Genomic DNA, 19,316 nt, shown 5'->3' with positions numbered 1-19,316 from the left:
CGCCTCGTGTTCAAACGAATTCTTCAATCTGCAGAAGTGGGAGAGGTGCATTTTTGGGATGCAGGAAGCCAAAAGAGGAAGTGATGAAAGCAGCACTATGCCTTTTCCTGTGCACTTGAATTTCTTCATCACAATGGGATTAGTTTAGTGTAAAAAAAAATTGATCAAAACACATTGGCTGTGAAGTATTAAGCAGCTCAACTGTTTTTAGCATTGATGTTTCTTAAACCCCAAATTAGCGTATTGGAATGATTTCAGGAAGATCTTGTTTCACTGAAGACCGGAGTAATGATTGCTATTTTTGTAATTTACCTTTTAACAACATTGATGTTTTACAGTGAAAAAAAAAGGTAAAAGTCCAGCTTGTGCATTGTTCCCACTATTAATTTTACTAGACATTTTATGGTGCAGCTATTATTGGTGTTTATTTTCCATCAGTGCAAAAAGGTCATATCACTCCTTTTTCCTTTTATTCAAAGTCTGTTACGTAAGAATCCACACATAAACAACGTCTCTTCTCCCTCAGACATACAGCCCATACCGGCACCGTCACTGCCAACCACTGACCCAGATTCCGTTCAGATAGAATCACAGGAAGTCAGACAGCTCAAACAACCGGTGACCCACTGATCCTAATGAAGCTAATCTATGCACACACACACTCACTTATTTCATTCCCACTTCCTAATCCTGTGTTTCTCTCTCTCTTCAATCTCTGTCATTTCTCTTTTTCTCTTTGTCAGAGTTATGTAACTGCAGTTGCACAGCGAACAGGCAGTGTTTATGTCTCTCCCTCTCTCGGTCTGTCTCTCACCTCGCTGTCTGTGAACGTTTTGGTCTGGGTGTGGCACAGAGGCACGTTTATTGCATTTTTACTTGCTCTAAAATCAGAATCTGTTTGTCCAAACATTGCTATTTTTTTTTTACTAAATCAGCAACAGCATTTATTAGGTATGCTTAAATCTCTGATCCGAAGTAACCTTAATCTCATTCGTTTAAACTCTAAAGCCACTAAAGTCACTTTTCCACCAAAATGTATAAACACACTATTTGGCACAAAATCAGAATGGACCCTATATATATTTAAGGCTTTTAATGCTGTTATTGTAAATGATTCACTTCTCTCAGCTTATTGATACAAGGCCACAGTCCAGTTAAACCAACTGCATTCAGATCTGCCTGTATGCAACACTCACATATTTCTCTATTTGATAGCCATTTCTTTCATTTCTCTATTTGATTCGCTCAGATACATACAATAGAGTCAGTCACACTTTTCTCTAAATGCATGCCAAAATGATGTAAGATACAGTGACCTTTTCAATGATTGTCGAAACTCACCTGCCCTGAGTCATTGGGCCATCCTTATTATTGGACGACTTTTAATTAAATCAAGATTATCTTGCATTACATCTAATAACAAAATTAAATCTAAACTACAACAAAATTAAATTGCTGCCTTCATTGCAGTTGATGATTTCTTTGCACACAAAAGTACACAGAAAAAAAAACTATTTTGTGTAAATTTCAACACATTGAATTAAACATTTTGGAGCAGAAAAACTGAAGTTGTATATAGTAAAATATACCCCAATCTGCAACTGTAACAGTGTGTGTGTGTGTGTGTGTGTGTGTGTGTACACACACACAACTGTTACAAGTGGTTTACAAATAGTTTTAGGATTTCAGAGGTTTTTCTCTATGTGTACACACTGGTAAGAAACAGCTGTTGCATTGTGTGGATGCACTCTCAGAAGAATAGAGAAAGCCTTCAACTACACCCAGTGGCATCATTTGAAACCGCCCCTCTGTGCTGTGATTGGCTGAAGAGGTATCTCAGACATGGGTGGGGGTCATTAGATTGGAGTGGGGTCTTTGTCTATTTGGGGTTTTGTCTTTAATGAGATTTTAGACTCCCAGCCACCAGACCGAAGCTTCAGTTATCGGCAGCACCCGACTGCACTTTAAAGTATAAAATGCATAATCACTGAAGCACATTTACAGTTTGCCTGCATGCAGTATTAAATTACAGGAATTCTGTAGGTAAGCTGGATATAATAGGTTATATGCATAATTTCCAAAAAGCAACAGAACAATAATTCTTAAATTTGTGAGGGTGTGTTAGACAGCTAGGCACATGCATGCGTTTTCTGTATATATGGGATCTATTCAGCACGTACAAAACCAAGAACTGTTTTTTTATTGTGTACACTTACACTTTATTTTTGTACTGTGCAAGCACTATAAACACTATACTTAAATGATTTTTACTTAATGTGTATTTATAGCTTTAAAGTAATGTATATAAAAATAGATAAACCCTGACAGATGTAAGCATAATATAGGTCAGTAGTGTGGAGAGAGGGAGTGCACTGGCTGACCTCAACACAAACATGCCATTGTTATGTAACTCTCTTCTTTTCCCTGCCCACCCTCTTTTTTTTCAGATTCATACTCTACATTTTCACGTTTCTGGCATAAAATAAAATTAGCTTTAACCCGCAACGCATCAGTAAGGATTTTATATACATGCATAGCCCATATATGAACAATCTAATTAACATATAAAAGCAATTTTTTGTGTTTTCATCTCGCCAACCCATTGGCGATCTGACAAAAGTCACGCAGTGTGATATTAGTTGATCCGATGCTGCCCTCTGGTGGAAAAACACATCAGTCTCGACTGAAGTCACAGATCCTTAATCGTTTCTGTTGTTCGCAGTAATAAACTGGTTTGTAGTTTATTGCCTACAGATCACGTGTATTCGTTTTTATTTAAACCTACAGCAACCAGCAACCATTTTGGTGCTTTACATTGACATGCTAGGCAAACTGAAACTTAGAAATGTCATTGTTATGTTATTTGCAAACCCGTGTTCACGTTCATTGTATGGAGAATTGTGGCATTGTAGCATCTAATAAAAACATCTCCAACAAATATATGCAAGCGAAAAACTGTGACGAAAACAACAGACACTCTTCATATTTAAAATGCAACAACAACTCTGACAGGCTACTGTTAAAAGGGTTAAATGGGGTCATATTTATTTGTCTCCATACTGCCTGAGTCAATGGCTTGTCTCCATTGGATGATTTGTATGTCTATCAAAAGAACACCCACTAGGACGACACAGTGTGACACGCATTTCTATTGGTCGATTCATATGTTCGCCCCGCCTGGACGGCACCGAATCTTGCGTTTAATTGGCTGAGACCATGCAGTTTAAATTTGAACCGTTTCAAATGTTATAAACGCACAGGAATTTCTCTGTGTGTCACGTTGACTTTCTCTGAGAAGAAAACGGTTTATGTATGAGATTCGAGCAGCCTAAATGAGGTACGTATTTTAGGAAACCGTATACAAATTTACAGGAGAGCGATAGTGAAATATTGCGGGGTTTGATGAACATTAAAAGTAACGTTATTTGCCTTTGACTAATTTGCTAGTTCTACTAGGACGTTGATAACTGCGCATATGATGCTGACATGTTTAAATATATCTTTTTTAGTCCCATTGTGTTCACAAATGTAACAATTAAAAAAAAAGTGAATTGTTTTGAAAATTACTGGAGATTTAGCCTGCGATTGGATGTATGGTTATTTTATGTTTTGGTTTCTAATCAGCCTTGTCATCTTCTTGTGCACGTGTTAGTCTAAGTGGAAACCAGCTGGAAATTCCTTCAGTTTCACTAGTTTGATTTGGTTCAAGTTTCCCACTGGCTGTTCTTGTTTGGTTTCTTACTTTCTTGCTTTCATTCGCACTGGATTGAGGGCTTTGTCTGAGATCTGTCTCTGTCCAGGTTACAACTTGATTTCTCATTTATGATGGCGAGCTGTTTATCACTTGTCCAGGTAGACTGTAGACGAGGGAAGCTGTCAGAGGTGCCTGTCATTACAAAGCTGACAATCTTACTGTCAGTCCTACATAGTTGAGCAGAATCCAGGGAAGGACAGATGAGGCAAAAATTGGTAATGAGTCTTTGAAGGTTTTATCTCTTCCTTGTTCCTCCTTATTCTCCTAAAACATACATTGGTAGACTATATGCCACCTTTTATCCAAATCACAAAGACCGTATAACCACAATCAAAATGCTTAGTTATATGCTGGTTGTGTTATAACCTTTGCACGTCTCTCTAAGGCATGATTCTTTCACAGATAGAGAACCACGTTGTTTCCTCAGTACATGGCTGAATTGCACCGGTTTGGGTTATTAGTCACAGTGGGTTAGTCTGTTCTCTTACGGATACTCAAAAGCAACACAACAGATTTGAAGGGTCTCTGGGTATTTGGTTGAGAAGGTCAGATGCCCGCCTCTGGGTCTTATCACTAAAACCCAGCTGCGTGTGGTGCCCAGTGGGCGTGGCTTTCCAGAACTCATAGTCTACGTCTGTTTTGCAGTATGAGTTCTGAGGCGCTAAAGGAGAATCAGGGAGCTGTACGGATGAACAGCACTTCTGAGGCCGCTTGTGACATTTTCGCGTTGGACCAGCCGACTGGCAGGCCCTCTATCCTGCGGCAGTCTCAGGCTGACAACATCAGCAGGACTGTGCATAGAGGAGCAAAGGTGGGTTTTCTATCTATGTGTGTCTGTGTGTGTGTTTCAATAGTCACTTCAGTTTTCCAGTTGTACGAGAAACATGCCTACATGCTAATTTGGCACTTATGAAATGCTGATTCATTTTAAACCCTTTTTTAATTTTAAATTTTTTTTTTTTTTGTGGAAGCAGTTACATTTAATCTTTTCATGCAGAAATTTCAAAACCCAATATTACTATTGAAATATTTAAGCTGCAGGTGTACTCATTTTTATTTATTCCTTTTTAGTGGTTCTAGTATTAAGCATTTGTTTACGGTATTGTCTGACTTGTACTGGAGTTTAGATTTACATAGTTCTTTATTGCTTTTGAATAGGTTTGTTTTCAAACTCCGCGGCGAGATCCAGTCACAAAGAAGATCATGTCCCCAAGCCGCACTAGTAAGCCATCCAGCCAAGAGGACAACAATAAAGCACTGGAAACTCTCATGGCCTCTAATAACCAGTGAGCAAATTTCCTGCAGTTCAACATTTTTTTTTTTTAAAGTCTGTGCGAAATCAAAATGAACTTTATTTACTAGTGCACATTGCTAGTGTCGATGGGAACAACTAACCAGTGCAAGTTAATCCACAAAAAAAATGATTAATCTTTAATCAAAATCTGCACATTTAATTTCGCTGTGGAATGGCTTGACTTTTCTGATGACATCAGTTTGATGGCTTGGGCAGAATATCATAAAAGGAATAATTCACCCAAGAATAAATTGTCATTTTCTCAAGTAGTTCCAAACCTGTATGAACACGCACACATTTTGAAGGAAAAAAAAAGTTTGTAACCAGGCTGTTTTGGGTCACCGTTAACTTCTATAGTATTTATTTATACTTTAAGTCGATGGTGACCTAAAACAGCCTAATTCAAACTTTGTAATAAAACATTTAATCATCTTTATTCATTCACATGCAGTAACATTCAGAGTTTATGTATGGGTGACATTCATAGTAATCTAATAACACAAAAATAAAAAAAGTTAATTTGTTTTACAGGAGCTTACTGTTGAATAACCCTCCCACCACACTGATTGATATGCAGAGTAACAGTGTTGTCTTCCCTGATGATGATATGCCTGTTCAGAGCAGAGGTGCCTATAGCCTCGATCTCGACAATCTAGATGCGATCAACCCTTTCCAGGGGTCCAGTAAAATGCAGAATTCGCCTCCTAAATCTTCTGCCTTCTCTGATGTCCAAGGCTCCGATCTTGAGTCCGATACAACGGCAGCCCCCGTTTCTGACCCTCAGCCTGAGTTTCCAGAGGTGACTGACACTGCACTTGATGAGACTCTTCCATTTGTCCCATCAGTGGAGAATTCTCTTGCAGAATGTTCTGCCAACATATCTTCAGCAGAGGGCACAGTCATCATCAAGACTGAGAACATTGACAACAGTACCACAGATGGGGAGGAGTCTGATATGACTGACCCAGCACCAGTGTCACAAGAGATTCCTGTTTTGGATGATCAGCCTGAAGCCCTGGACTCAGCACAACCTCCTGTGGGATCCTACAACTTGGATTTTGACAATCTTGACTTACTCAACCCATTCCAAAGTGGTGGCTCAAAGATCCCAAACTCTCCTCTAATTGGCCAGGCATCAGTAGTTTCCGATCCACCCCTGCCAAGTCAAGAAGCTAAACAGGAACCAGAACTCTCAGTCCAAATCCCGGATGTCCCAACTTCTTCAGATGCCTCTATACCACCTCAGGAGAACTCCACTGCCACAGATGGCTCCTCATCTACAGTACCCCCTAAAGAGAACCAGATGCTACTAGAGTTTAATTTTGACGATGGCACTGAAGTTAAGCGCAAACCTCCAAAACGTCTTGGGGCCAAAAGACCTGCAGGTGCAAAACCTGTGACCAAAAAAACAGTTGCACCCACCACAGAGAAGAGAGAACCAGAATCCAACCAGTTGTCCCCTAAGATTTCAGAAGAGACAGAATCTGTGGATGTTCCTCCACCTAAAGGTTCTTACACCTTTGATTTTGTGATCAAACTTTAACCCCTTTGGCACAAAGGCTACGATGAGTAACTCCCCACCACGTGGTGTCCAGTCTAGCCCGGTTTTGAAGGCACCAGCTCTAGTTAAGGAGCCTGAGGCCTTTGCACAGGATGACCAGCCTGAAGCCCCTGCAGAGAATGACCAGCCTGAAGCCCCTGCACAAGATGACCAACCAGACCACAGGTACAGGAATTAGAAATTGTACAGCTTGTATGAGCGCGTAGTGTAATGTAATGTAATGTGTAATTTCTTGTCTGTATAGGCTAATTACTTTTTTTGCATCTGATCCTGAAAATTTAAGGTCATGGATTTGACTTCCAGGAAATGCATGAACTAGTTAAATATATATATACCCTGAATCCAATGAAAGTTTCTTGGCATATAAGCATCTTCCAAATGCTTAAATGGATGATCTGAGCTCGACAATTTTTTTTCTTTACCCTTTTCTTTAGTTCTCCCCCAGCAGTTTCTGAAGCCAACGAAACCATTGCAGAAACTGACCTTCCTGTCACTAAGAGGGTAGGAGTGTCTTTTAAATGTACAAATTCCACAGAACATTTGTATTTCCACAAATGATGATTGTTGATGCTCATTCTCTTACTAGCCTGCAGAAGAAGTGGAGTCATTCACTGTGTCCAGCTGTAACATACCCCAGAATCCAGTGTTACAGATGCCAGACCTCATGGCAACACCAGAATCTAAAGGGGATCTACAGAACCAGACCTGTGATCTTGGTGTGGTGGCACCAGGTGAAGATGAGTTTGTGCCAGGAGCATTGTGTGAGTATACGTGGTTGCATTTTTATTTGTATTTGAACTGAACTGACTCATCCAGTGCAAGCTTTTGACAATGTGAGCAATGTTGTCCTCTTTGTCTCAGTTATGCCAGGGGAGATTTTGGCGGGCAGATTGACTATCTGGAGCAGTTTGGATCAAGCATGGTAAGTTTTTTCCGTTCTATAAAGGAAAGCCTTTCTATAAACCCAGTTGTATGATTTTTGTTTTTCTTTTATATATTTTAAATATATCGGAGTACATTTAAGTAGCAGCATCTCAGATATTCAGTGTTTATACTAAAATATTTTTTTATAGTTTAAGGAGTCAGCCTTACGGAAGAAGCAGTCACTGTATTTGAAGTTTGACCCACTGTTGAAGGAGAGTCCAAAGAAAACTGGAATAGACATTGGCAACTCTGGATTCAGCATGCCACGGCCTTCTCTTGCCATCAGGTCAGACTTCAAACATTCATATAAATAATTCTTGTTAAAAATATGAAAAACTGGTCTTATATGAAGTTAAATGGCTTTATGCAACAGATCTATATTGTGATCTAAATCATGCAAATCTTTTTTTGTGCACTTTAGGATGATGGAGGCTGCAAAGTCTGAAGTAAAGCAGAAGTCTCACAGTGACAGTATGAAGCTGTTGGATGATTTGCCTCCTCCAGTAAGCTGGCACAAACGTCAATCATTTGTTTTGCATCTTTAACATTGACTGAGCACCAAAATATTCTTGTCTTGCACACTGGATTCCATTTTACAATGTCTGTTCATATCTAGGCAGTGGAAACTGTGGCGCAAGATCCAACTGTTCTAGACTTGCTGGTTCCCACTTTAAAACAGCCAATGAAGACTGAGGACTCCATCATTGAGGTTTTGAAGTACAGCCAGAGAGACATGGATGCTGCATTACAGAAAGCAGAGAGACAGGTTCGCTCCCATAGCCTCACACAAGATGACTGGTACACGTCTGATTGGTTTCCCTAACATTTTGGTTTTCTGTTTTTAGGCGGAGGAACGGCAGCAAGTGCTTAAGACTCAGATTGACACACTGCAGCTGGAGAACCAACACATGCTGTAAGTCTCCTATTCAGATGGTACCTAGAGAGATTATTAGGGTTCCTATAATCATGGAAAAACTGGAGTTGTCATTTAGCATTGAAAACATGATGGAAGTGTAGCACTTTTTAGTTGTTGCTGTTGAACTTTGAGCAATAGTTTGACGTCAACTATTAGTTTGAGTCCATCAATATTCTGTAATAATTTAAGGTGTTTTTTCTAACTCCTTTTTCAGGTTTATAGTGTCAGAATTTGAGGCCACCATCACTCAAATCACCGGTATGACAGGTGTTTGATTTAGCTTTAGTACATTTTTGAAGGCAGTATGTCATGATGATGATGATGGTGGTAATACACTCCTGTGTGCTTACAGATGAGCATAAACAGAAGGAAGATTTGGCCAAACTTGAGTTGGAGCGAGTCCTCCAGGAAAAAGACCAGTTGTCCAAAGATTTGAATGAGTTAGAGAGATCCTTCTCTTCCGTTGTCAAACGCCTTGACAGATGCAAGGAAGTCATTGAGGGATTCAAAAAGGTATGCTTTTTAGACTTCTGAATCAAGACTTCATCTCAAATCAAAGATATTTAGTGTATAATGGTCTTATTTTTGCCCCACTTTGTCTTCTGTAGAATGAGGAGACTCTGAAGCAGTATGCGCAGAACTGCATGGACAGACTGCAGAAAGAGGAAAAGCGTTACCAAGCTTTGAAGGCCCATGCTGAGGAGAAACTAGACCAGTATGTTTTTATCAAGCAGTCTAAAAGCAGTTTTCTTATGAATGTGATAATACAGTCTTGCATAAATGATAAATATGCCTGGCAGCGTCACTAATGGCACTGATGTCGTTTCAGAGCGAATAAGGCCATAAATGAGGTTCGTACTAAACAGGGTGCAGAAGTGGCAGCACTGCAGGTGCAGCTCAAAAGAGAACAGCTGAAAGTTCAGTCCCTAGAAAGGATCTGGAACAAAGGTAAATGCACACTCGCACAAGGAAGTGTCTCTTACAGTGGTTTTTGTTTTAGTGTAACCTTCAATTAATTAAGTTATGTAACCTCTATAATGTGACTCTTTTCTCTCCTTTCAGGCTAAAGAAGTCAAAGATGTCACAGAACTGTGTGATGAGCTGCTACTTAAAGTGCAAAAGCATGGTTTTAGTGTATTGTTTTCTGTGTTCATTGTTTGTTCGTCATTTGTATTTGTTCTAATTTTAATAAATAAAAAAATAGTTTTGTCTCAAGTCCCCATGAGAAAGGCTTTTATTGTAATTATTTTTTATTTTTTGATGGATTTACTTGATAATTCCAGGCTGTTAAAAAGTTAATCAGACTTTAGTACTTAAGGCTTTCCTTCTAGTACTAATTAATGACTTAAAGAATTTATTTTGGGAAGAATTAACCCTTTGAGCCAGGACTAGGCCTAAATCATTATCCAAACTTTATACCCCCTTTGACGGAAAGGATATGAATAATTTGATCATTTATCAAGAGTCTATACATGTAAACACTTTCATAGTTACTGAGAAAAATTTAATTACAGCTACCTCACAGATTAAATTAAATAATTCTGTTAGGAACTAGTTACTCCACTGATAATTATGAAAAGAATTGCCCAGTTCAGGATTTTTATATGGAAATGACAACATTTATTCAACAGTCTCTCACACACAGCGTGAACAGATCATGACGGTATGCCCTTGTGTATTTCTAAACGTACTACAAAAAAATCAATAACAAATACATGATTCTGTGCTGCACCGATACAATGTTAAGACACTGTAAGCTGATCATAGAGACTCATGCAGCAAAACACCAAGGGCAAATAAGCACAAAAGAATCCAGCAGTGACATCACGGAGCATTTCATTATTTACACAATAAAAATGTCACATCAGCACATTCAAGTTCCCATGGCCTGAGCTCAGATTCAGCGTGTTTCCTTAATGTAAAAACAAACACTATCTGTAATTAATCCTACAGCAGACACATTAGAAGTTAAAAGCGAGGCCTAAAAACGTCCAGCTTTTATTCTATTGTGATTAAAATGACATTCTACTGCGATGACCATGATACAGCACAATCTGCAGTACAGTGTGTGATCTTTCTAACGGACCTTAAACAGTAGTCATCAGTCTGTGCCTACAACAGTCATTCTCATAATACAAACACAAGCATTCTATCGTAAACAACAGTTCAAGCATGTTTCAAAAATATAATTCATTATTTTATGCTTATTAAATAGCCACAAAAATGCTCTGAATGCAACAATCAAAGATCTGGATGATCCAAGTTTTATACAGTCAGTTAGTCGCTAACACTGAACCACAATTCAGTAATCCAAGATTTTCTTTTTGGTATGTAACGGCATTGCGCTGGACCTCGGTATCTTAGGACAAGGACACGTGGAGCCAGCCATTATTCGACCTTGGATTCATAAATCCACGTAAACTCTGTCAAGCATTTTAAAATTTAGACCACTGTAAAATATCACTTCCTGAAATGAAAAAATGATACAGTATAACAGGTTTTCCCTTTAAACCAGATTTAAAATATCCCTTAAGATAAATGTCATTATTTTAACTACATGTCATCTAAAATGACTCCCTTAGAGCAGGCTAACTTTTTTTGTGCTTTTTACGCTGACTTATGCTACAGTATATGCTGCGTTATGGTGCATCATATTTTTGACATTAGATCGATACAGCTTCATGAGACTTCTTTCACCACTAGTAGCAGATATCCTTAAGTGTTACTCTACTTGGAAACTCACAAGGTAGATCACACGAATTGGAAATAAAACTTAACAGATGATGAGTAGCTACTATGTTTGTGAAAGGTCTCCATGTGTAAGTGAGCTCTCATAAATGTTCATGAAGATGTGAGAAGATGGTGGTCTTTATTTGAAGCTTACATCAGAGCAGAGTAGCTTTTCGATTTAGAGTTTATTTTTAAAAATTTGGACTATAAAATAATATTTTAGGTTCAATAAACGGAAAGTAAAGCTTAAGTGGCAGCAATTGTGGCAAAATATGATTATGACTAAAAAAAAAATGGTTCCTCATTATTAAGAAAGAAAGAAGTAAATAAACATCTAATAGGTATAAGTTTAAAGAGTTTCCTGAAAATAAAATTCTGTCATTTATATCAAGTCATTTCCAACTTGTATGACTCTGTCCCCATTGACTTCCATTGTATTTTTTGTATCTTTTACTATTACATTCACTATTTAGTTCTTGTTCCTACACAATTAAAATAGTATTTTAGTATTAAAAAATTGGCCACATTTATGTCAGCTGTAAGTGCTTTTTTTTATGAAAAGGGGCGAAAAGTTACTTTTTTTGTGTGGTAATCAACATTATGCCACAGATGCTGTCAACATTACTTCTACATTCCTGCTATCTCAATTGGCAAGTACATGCTAGAGTTTAGTGTGCAATTATGCTTTTTAATGTAGTTTGCCGATTTATTGGGGTAGCAGCCTAAGTGGGCTAATAATCATTTACAGATATTTAGCCATGTATCGTGGTTTTGTAGAGGGCTGTTAAATACGCAGAATCTCAAGCAAAATATTCAAGTAATTTTCTCAATTCTGTATCCTACCAGTCACTTTCAAGACCCTCGGCTAAAGATGTCTCCCTCAATTGAGAGTTATGTCGATCGAAGTTAAAACATCTATTTGATCATGGGGTCATCACCTCCTGGAGAGTTCAGGACGGGGAAGTCCACAAAGGGTTCGGTTTTGTCCTCCTGGGGCGAGTTGATGGTGCCGTCTGGCATGGAGCTAAAGGTCAGATGGTCATGTTCCATGATGGCCAGACGGTCCTGGGGCTTCTCCTTCTTCAGATAAAACATCTTCCTCAGCTGCTTCAGCTGCTGTAGCTGCAGAAAGTCTCCAACACCACCAACATAGCAATCAGGCCGAGGAGGAGATACACTGTGGGACACGAAGGGAAGAACGAAATAGAGAAATAAAGTAGTGTGTTTGTAATTGTATTAACTTAACAGCAAAACTGCATATAAAAAATACATGGGTTCCTAAAAAAAACTAAAAACTCTTTTGGTCAATCCAAGAATCATGAATAAGATTATTTTAGCCTGCATCTCATCTTTCATCTCAGCAACTTCATGAAATTAATACAGAAAGATTCAGGGCTAAGGAAATATAAGACTTCAAGTGTGGGCAAATCACAAATGCCACATCCTCCACAGTTATCTTACGACAGCAAATCTTTCTCACTCTCCCACCGCACACAGAACAGAAAAGACGAGACCATCTGCATCAACTGAACCCACGCAAGTACAAAAAAGTGCCACGTGCCATTTTCATCCAACTTTTTGAAAATGAGAGCTGTAAAGCATTATAAGTAAGGCAAACACTAGATGGAACAGAAGAGCAGCAGTGAAAAGAACAGTTTATACACTTGAATCACTTCCTTTTTACCTTCCACCTGTTTCTATGACAACAGGCCAGACTTACACATGAAGATGTGTGTAGATACATAAAAGGAAGTCAGCTAAGTTTTTTTACTTGTATACCAGACTGAATGCCACATATACGAGAAGAGGAAGTGAACAGACTAGGCGTGTTTACTCAAAATACATCACTGTCAGAAATAAAGGCTTATTGCTGAGAAGTATAAGGAGCTTTAAACTGGAGCACAATGTTAACAACATTTTATTAACCAAAATGTGACATTAAAGGAATGACGTCCAAAACAAAGACAATTCTTTCATCAGTTATTCACCCTAATGCCATTTCAAATGTTTTCTGTGGAACATGCTGGTAACCAAATTTCCAGTTGACTTTCACTACGTTTTTACAACACAAGTCAGTGGAAACTGAGACTGTTTGATTACCAACATCCTGTAAAATATCTTGATTGACAGAATTCTGTCAGAAATCATTTTTTGTCTGTCTTTCCCTTCAAATCAGTTTACATGACAAATAAAAGGACATTTACTTTTCAGGATTTCCAAAACTTTTGCATGTTTTTTTAAAAGAGACCCATTACGCCACAGGTGTCCCCAGAACGTGTGTGGAAAGGTTAGTCTCAAAATATCCCAGTCTATCGTGCTGGAATCATACATTTTAAACCATGTTTAAAAATGTTTGATATACACAGAACGCACATCTGAAGCAAATTTAAGGACTACAATTCTGTTTGTTAACATAATATTCTTCCTTACAAAACTCTATATGTAAGAATACATTTTTAATAGATTCAATGCACACCAAAACAAAGCATATCGAAACCACACCTACCAGTGATGCCCAGTTTGTAGAGTTCACGAAACCTCTGGTTAAAGGCCTCGCCAGGCACATAGTCACCCAGACCGATAGTGGAGAGTGAGATAAAGCAGAAGTAGAAGGACTCCAGAAAGTTCCAGTTCTCTTCCAGGGCAGAGAAGGTGGCAGCGGGGATGAGGAAGAAACAGGACACGGCTACGACGGCCAAAAGAGTTGCGTGAACAAGGGCCACCAGGGGTTTAGACAGACCCCAGCGTGTATGAACGTACATAATAGGCCGCCATGTGCTATAGACCATGATCCTTTGCACCACAGCTGTGAGGAAGAGGAGGGTGAAGGGGATGCCAATCACAGAGTAAATGATACAGAAAGCCTTCCCACCATCAGAGAGAGGGGCGGTGTGACCATATCCTGCGAACAATAAGAGCGGAAAATTACACATTAAACATATTTACTTGATGAAAACGTTGCCTTATGAGACTAGCTCATATATGGATTGTATTCTCACTGAAAACAAAACCATACTGTCCCACAGCCATTGCCAGACACAGATTAATAAACAGATTAAGTCCCATCCTGGATTATCAAAGAATTAATCATTCAGTCCAGCACTGTAATTTAATTTTTGTTTGTGTATCCTTGAAATAAACTGATTATATTGCTCTAATTTCTGCCCTCAAGCAGTTTGATGCCTCCCAAGAGCTTGCATCTAATGCACGATCTCACATTATGGACATTAACAATCAGGTTAGTTTGCAGGGTCTCTCTAAATTAGCGTGACCACGTGCCGTTTTTCCCGGACGAGTCCTGACAAGTATTTATATATTGCTTTGATTCAAAGTACCTCGAGAGCGTTTCGAAAACATAAGGAGCCAGTGACATACACCGGTCGGTCTGCACATGCAAACAAATCTAAAACCGATATATTTTAGGCAATATAGAGCTCGTCTGGGAAAATGGATCAAATTAATAAAACGCTAAAACACGGAGATTCCACTTTTAACAGGAAATGGCCAAAGATAAACTCTTTCTTGTGATAATTACACGTCCGTTTGTTTTAAAAGCTACATTTTCGTTTAGAGTTTGGGTAAATAAAGAAAAGCAGAGTGACAGTAAAGACATTAATAATGCTACAAAATATCTTAGAAAATATTCCTATTTCTGCTGTTCTTTCTGAACTGCCTATTTATCAAAGAATCTGGGTGGGGGGGGGTTATGGTTGGTTACTGGTTAAAAAAAATATTGCCACTTACGTCATTTCAAACCTGTAAAAGCTTCGTTGACCTTTGGAACACAATTTAAGATATTTTGGAATGAAAACCGATAAGCTTTTTTGACTGTCCCATTGACTGCCAAGTAACGAACACCGAAAAGACCCAGAAAAATATAAAAGACATAGTCAGAATGGTCCATCTGCCATCAGTGGCTAAATCTGTATTTAATGAAGTGAGGAGAATACTTTTTGTACGCAAATACAATAAAAATAGTAACAGAAGAGAATATGCAGGTTGCATCTAGTGGATATTCTACAGCGATGCAGAGAGACACAGAGGAGACAATCTGTTGAATAAATGTTGTTATTTTTATTGCCTTTTACTAATGGTTAATGACAAAATGTTAATTTTGGGGTGGAGTAACCCTTTAAGCCGCACAAGCACAAGACTGAAAATAATAAGAAATGCGTCTCGAGCGACAGATCACCAATTTATGCTGTGACACTGAAGACCGGAGAAATGGCTGAACACCAGAATAACAAAAACATGCGTTTTTTCCCCAAGTATGTCGCATTTTAATAGTGCAAAGTATAACAATACTGATATAACAACCTATACGCAATCTACAATCAAAATTTGTAATTGTAAAAGGAACCAAATAAACCAAACCTGCAGAATATAACTTTTCCACTTATGGGACACTTATTTGCATTGTGCATGGAGACACAATTTAGTTTTACTGTCTGAAAGAACTTGCTCAAAGTTCCTTTTGTAGATAAAAAATTAAAATCTTGCGCAACACGCAAATGCAAAGGGGGATTAGATATTGCATGCCTGTGTAAACGATAAGATATATGTAAATCCTTCTTCCTTGCTAAATCATGACAGTACTTTAACTTATAGGCTGGACTACACGTCCCTAAAAAACGCAAGCGGAGGTAACTGGGCTTTGTAAGATCCATGTGTTAACCTGGTGATGTTAATATACATGTTAATAATATATGCTTTGTCCAAAATGTAAAAAAAAATATTTCATTAAAAAAAATGACAGATCATCACAGATGTCAGGCTTTACACAGTTAAAGTTTCATGTAATACACAAGTTACAGTTTCATGTAACACTGGTTTGGATGTTGTGGTACATGCTGGGGCTTGAATGGGATGTTTCATCTTGAAAGACCAGGTAATTTAAAAAGACGTTTTCTTATGTCTGGAAAATACTGGCATACTTCAATAGAACTGAAACCGAAAGCTGTGATCTTTATTTCTGCTTATCCTCCTGTATGTGAACATACAGTATGCAGGCCTATATCCGCATCCTTCACCCACCGAATTCACCCACAGATCTTTTATAAAGTTATCGGTTTCAAGTCTGTTTGAGAATTGGATACCTGTCTAGGGTAACACTGCTGTGTTAAAGCAGGTGTTAAATGACAGACGAAGCCGGCCAAAGAGAACAAAGAACACGAGGAAAAATAAGAACAAAAGTGAAGAACTTCTCTATTATTAGCAGTGGTGAATATGCTGTTTGTTATTACTGATGCCTTGGTGAAGCATTAAAAAAAAATATGATGGGTCACTGTAAACATCCTGTCCCCTCAAATGGTGCACTACCCACAGAGTCTCACTGATGCCACGTTAACCATTAAATATCATAATGTACGTTTATGACATATATCCGCGTTGTTCAGTGACTCACCTGTGGTAGATAAGACAGTGCTAGCGAAAAACAAAGACGAGGTGAAGTCCCAGTTCCAGCTGGCGGACGCGTTGTTGAGAATAGACACCCCATAGTTGCTGGCCTCCAGCGCTTTGGACAGAAACCTCTCCAGCCTTTCCTCGGACAGACATTCGTGCTCCTGGAGGAACTGTCGTTTGATCCCTCTGAGCTGCTGGCGCAAGAGGTCTTCATACGGCAGCTCCACCGAGGAGAAAACCACCGCTCCGAATATGAGATACAGAACGTAGCCGAGCACGAGAAACAGAAAATACCATGCCGATTTGTTGCTCTGTATCAAGCGCACGCACGAATTGCCGGCGAGGGACTGGAGCATCTTCAGCTTTCCTGTTAAACTCGACGGTGGTGGTGATGATGATGGCGGTGTCGACGTCGGGTCGTGCGCGTTGAAAAGCTCTAGATTGCACGGGCTGCTCCGATCGCAGCGCGGAGGAGACGGAGCTGAGCGCGTAACGGGGACGTGACGTCACTGGTTCTCGCCCACCAGGTAACGTCGACGAGCATCGACCGGTTTAACATCCTCCTACATCCTCAAGCAGAAGAGGGGGGGCGAATACTAAGTACTCTGTGATTGTGGTAGCGCTGGAAATAAAAATTAAAACAATTATTTGTTTTTTTTATGAAGCATTAACCGTCTGCTGCCAGAGATAGAAAATAAAAGTTAATACATTTTATTATTCGTGTTTAGCACAGACTATATGCCTTATATTTGTATGCATCCTGTCCAGTAACTGATGCTGAAGTTCTACCTGTACTGGAACGGATAACATATTAATTTTCACTGCGGGAGTTTGATTCACCAAATCGAAGTGGCTCGTGAGGACCCTTTCGGGAACCGGTCCATTCTACATCCGGTGTTTTTGTGAACCGATAAGAATAATTCCTTTGAGAATCGAAGTTCGTTCACTTAAATGAACAGATTATCTGAAGAAGAGCCTGCGTGCTCGAAACGTTCCTGTGTGATAGTCTGTTGTTCAGTTTTTGTTGGCGTTTTTAATTTTAATTCTTAAATGAACAGGCTCATAAGAGTCATTTTTTTGAAAAAGAACTTCACCGGTGATGTGTAGCCTAGTTTTTTAAATCATTAAAAAGGCTGTTAATCTCTGTTTTCCTTTGTTTTGCATTATGTTTTGTTTTTTCTAAACATCAAAAACTGCATAGGCCTACAGGGTGAATTGAAAGTGGGACACCGCCTAATGTGGGACACCCAATGTGTAGTGTTTGTTGCCCCCCTTAGAAATACATGAATGCCAGTGAAACTAGGCTATGGGTTAGCCAAAGCGTTGGTGTTATGTGATGAATATCATAACCTCTCCAATGCCCAGTCATAAAGGTGGCTAAATAATCAAATGGGAAGCAAGCTGTGTGAAGACCATGTTTTTAATGCACGTTTGTGATTTAAGATTGAATTTAGCCCAAGTTTGTTCAAGCTGTGGGTTTATGTTTTTGTTTTGTTTTGTTTTTTTTCGCAAGATTTTATATTTTGCCTTGAAACAGGTCTACGCTGCGCCATTTCATTTTACTTAACAGCGAATTTCCTCGCACGACTTGCACTAATAATTTCTTGCTGTCTGCATTTTCTCTTTTGATTTGATTAGGACACATCCTGGGGGTTTTGAAACAGTACATTTATCTTATATGTGGTAATAAGTATCTGTAGGTTTACTGATAAACGCAGTCAAAGTGTCACGTATTTCAGAACTATGACCCTGTTAGCTACATATATGACCGTGAGAGTTTCATTTTTATATGGCCTTGTTTCTTGAAGATGATGCAGACACAAGGACGACTGTTTCCAAGGTAACAGTCTGCGCAAGTTTGGTAGGCCTGTTGGGACAAAAATAACATGTAAACATGTACACTTTTGTCAAGCGAAATGAAAAAGTGCAAAATAAAATAAAATGACTTGATCTGATCTAATACTTGATACCTGATCTGATGAGTCGTCTTGATACCAAGATGTCTTCCCAGCACATGTGCATCTAAAGTTCTCTGTTTTACATACATTCTGAATCATAAACATCTTAAAGACGCCTGATAGACATCTAAAATGAGACGTCCTATAAATGTATCGCAGGTGAGCAAAAACTCTAAATAATATGTCTTGCAGATGTAAATGCAGACATCGTACAGATGTCTCTGAGATGTACGTGTGCTTCAGGGTTGCCTTTAACTTCCAGGTGATAGCTACACGTAACTGAAATCTGGGCTTTCATTTCTCTGTCAGACTGCACGTGGAACAGGGTAGTTTTAAGATGACCAGATCTTACATTTATGACCAAAATCAATCAGGTCTTCTGTGACTTTGATATTACTTTTTCTTATCCTCCTCTTTGCCAGGCTGCACAGATGCTAAAAATAGAGGCCGCCCTGTGATAGTGTGTTATTTCAAGTTTCTGTACTGGGAATTTAAACCTCTGAGCGGTAAGATGTTAGACAGGAGGTAGAATCCAAAATGTTTGTGTACTGCTCGTACAATTCGTAGTTTGCATGCAAACTGTAAGTTTGCACAAAGCAGAGAAAGCTGTCGGAGAAGGACCACCATAGACTCTCGCTGTATTTAGATTAGAAATAAGTCAGTATGCTTTTGTTTCTTGTCAGTAAATCCATTGTTCACCTCAAGAAACGTTCTTGTAACCCTGTAAGAACAGCAGAATGGCGCCTCCTAGTGGGGAAATGTGATAGAACACCCGA

General features: G+C 38.9%; 2 protein-coding genes across 2 annotated transcripts; one reads left to right on the top strand and one right to left on the bottom strand.

Moving 5' to 3' along the window:
- Window positions 1-3,245: 3,245 nt before the first annotated feature.
- Window positions 3,246-11,326, top strand: LOC122356826 (transforming acidic coiled-coil-containing protein 3-like). Its single transcript, XM_043255898.1, is given in 19 exon segments — window positions 3,246-3,337; window positions 4,400-4,565; window positions 4,913-5,040; window positions 5,580-6,578; window positions 6,580-6,774; window positions 7,044-7,110; window positions 7,196-7,380; window positions 7,480-7,531; window positions 7,683-7,819; window positions 7,955-8,036; window positions 8,150-8,299; window positions 8,379-8,446; window positions 8,664-8,707; window positions 8,802-8,962; window positions 9,058-9,164; window positions 9,279-9,384; window positions 9,494-9,575; window positions 11,117-11,195; window positions 11,299-11,326. Coding segments are annotated over 19 exon segments (2,841 nt in total). The 5' UTR covers window positions 3,246-3,332.
- Window positions 11,327-12,043: 717 nt separating this feature from the next.
- kcnk1b (potassium channel, subfamily K, member 1b) lies at window positions 12,044-17,650 on the bottom strand. The gene is given in 4 exon segments (XM_043255085.1): window positions 12,044-12,303; window positions 12,306-12,356; window positions 13,686-14,081; window positions 16,584-17,650. Coding segments are annotated over 4 exon segments (1,011 nt in total). The 5' UTR covers window positions 16,939-17,650; the 3' UTR covers window positions 12,044-12,094.
- Between the last annotated feature and the right edge of the window lie 1,666 nt (window positions 17,651-19,316).

The sequence above is a fragment of the Puntigrus tetrazona genome, chromosome 13 (assembly GCF_018831695.1).
Source record: "Puntigrus tetrazona isolate hp1 chromosome 13, ASM1883169v1, whole genome shotgun sequence".
Lineage (NCBI taxonomy): Eukaryota > Metazoa > Chordata > Actinopteri > Cypriniformes > Cyprinidae > Puntigrus > Puntigrus tetrazona.
This window is presented reverse-complemented; position numbering and strand designations above follow the sequence as displayed.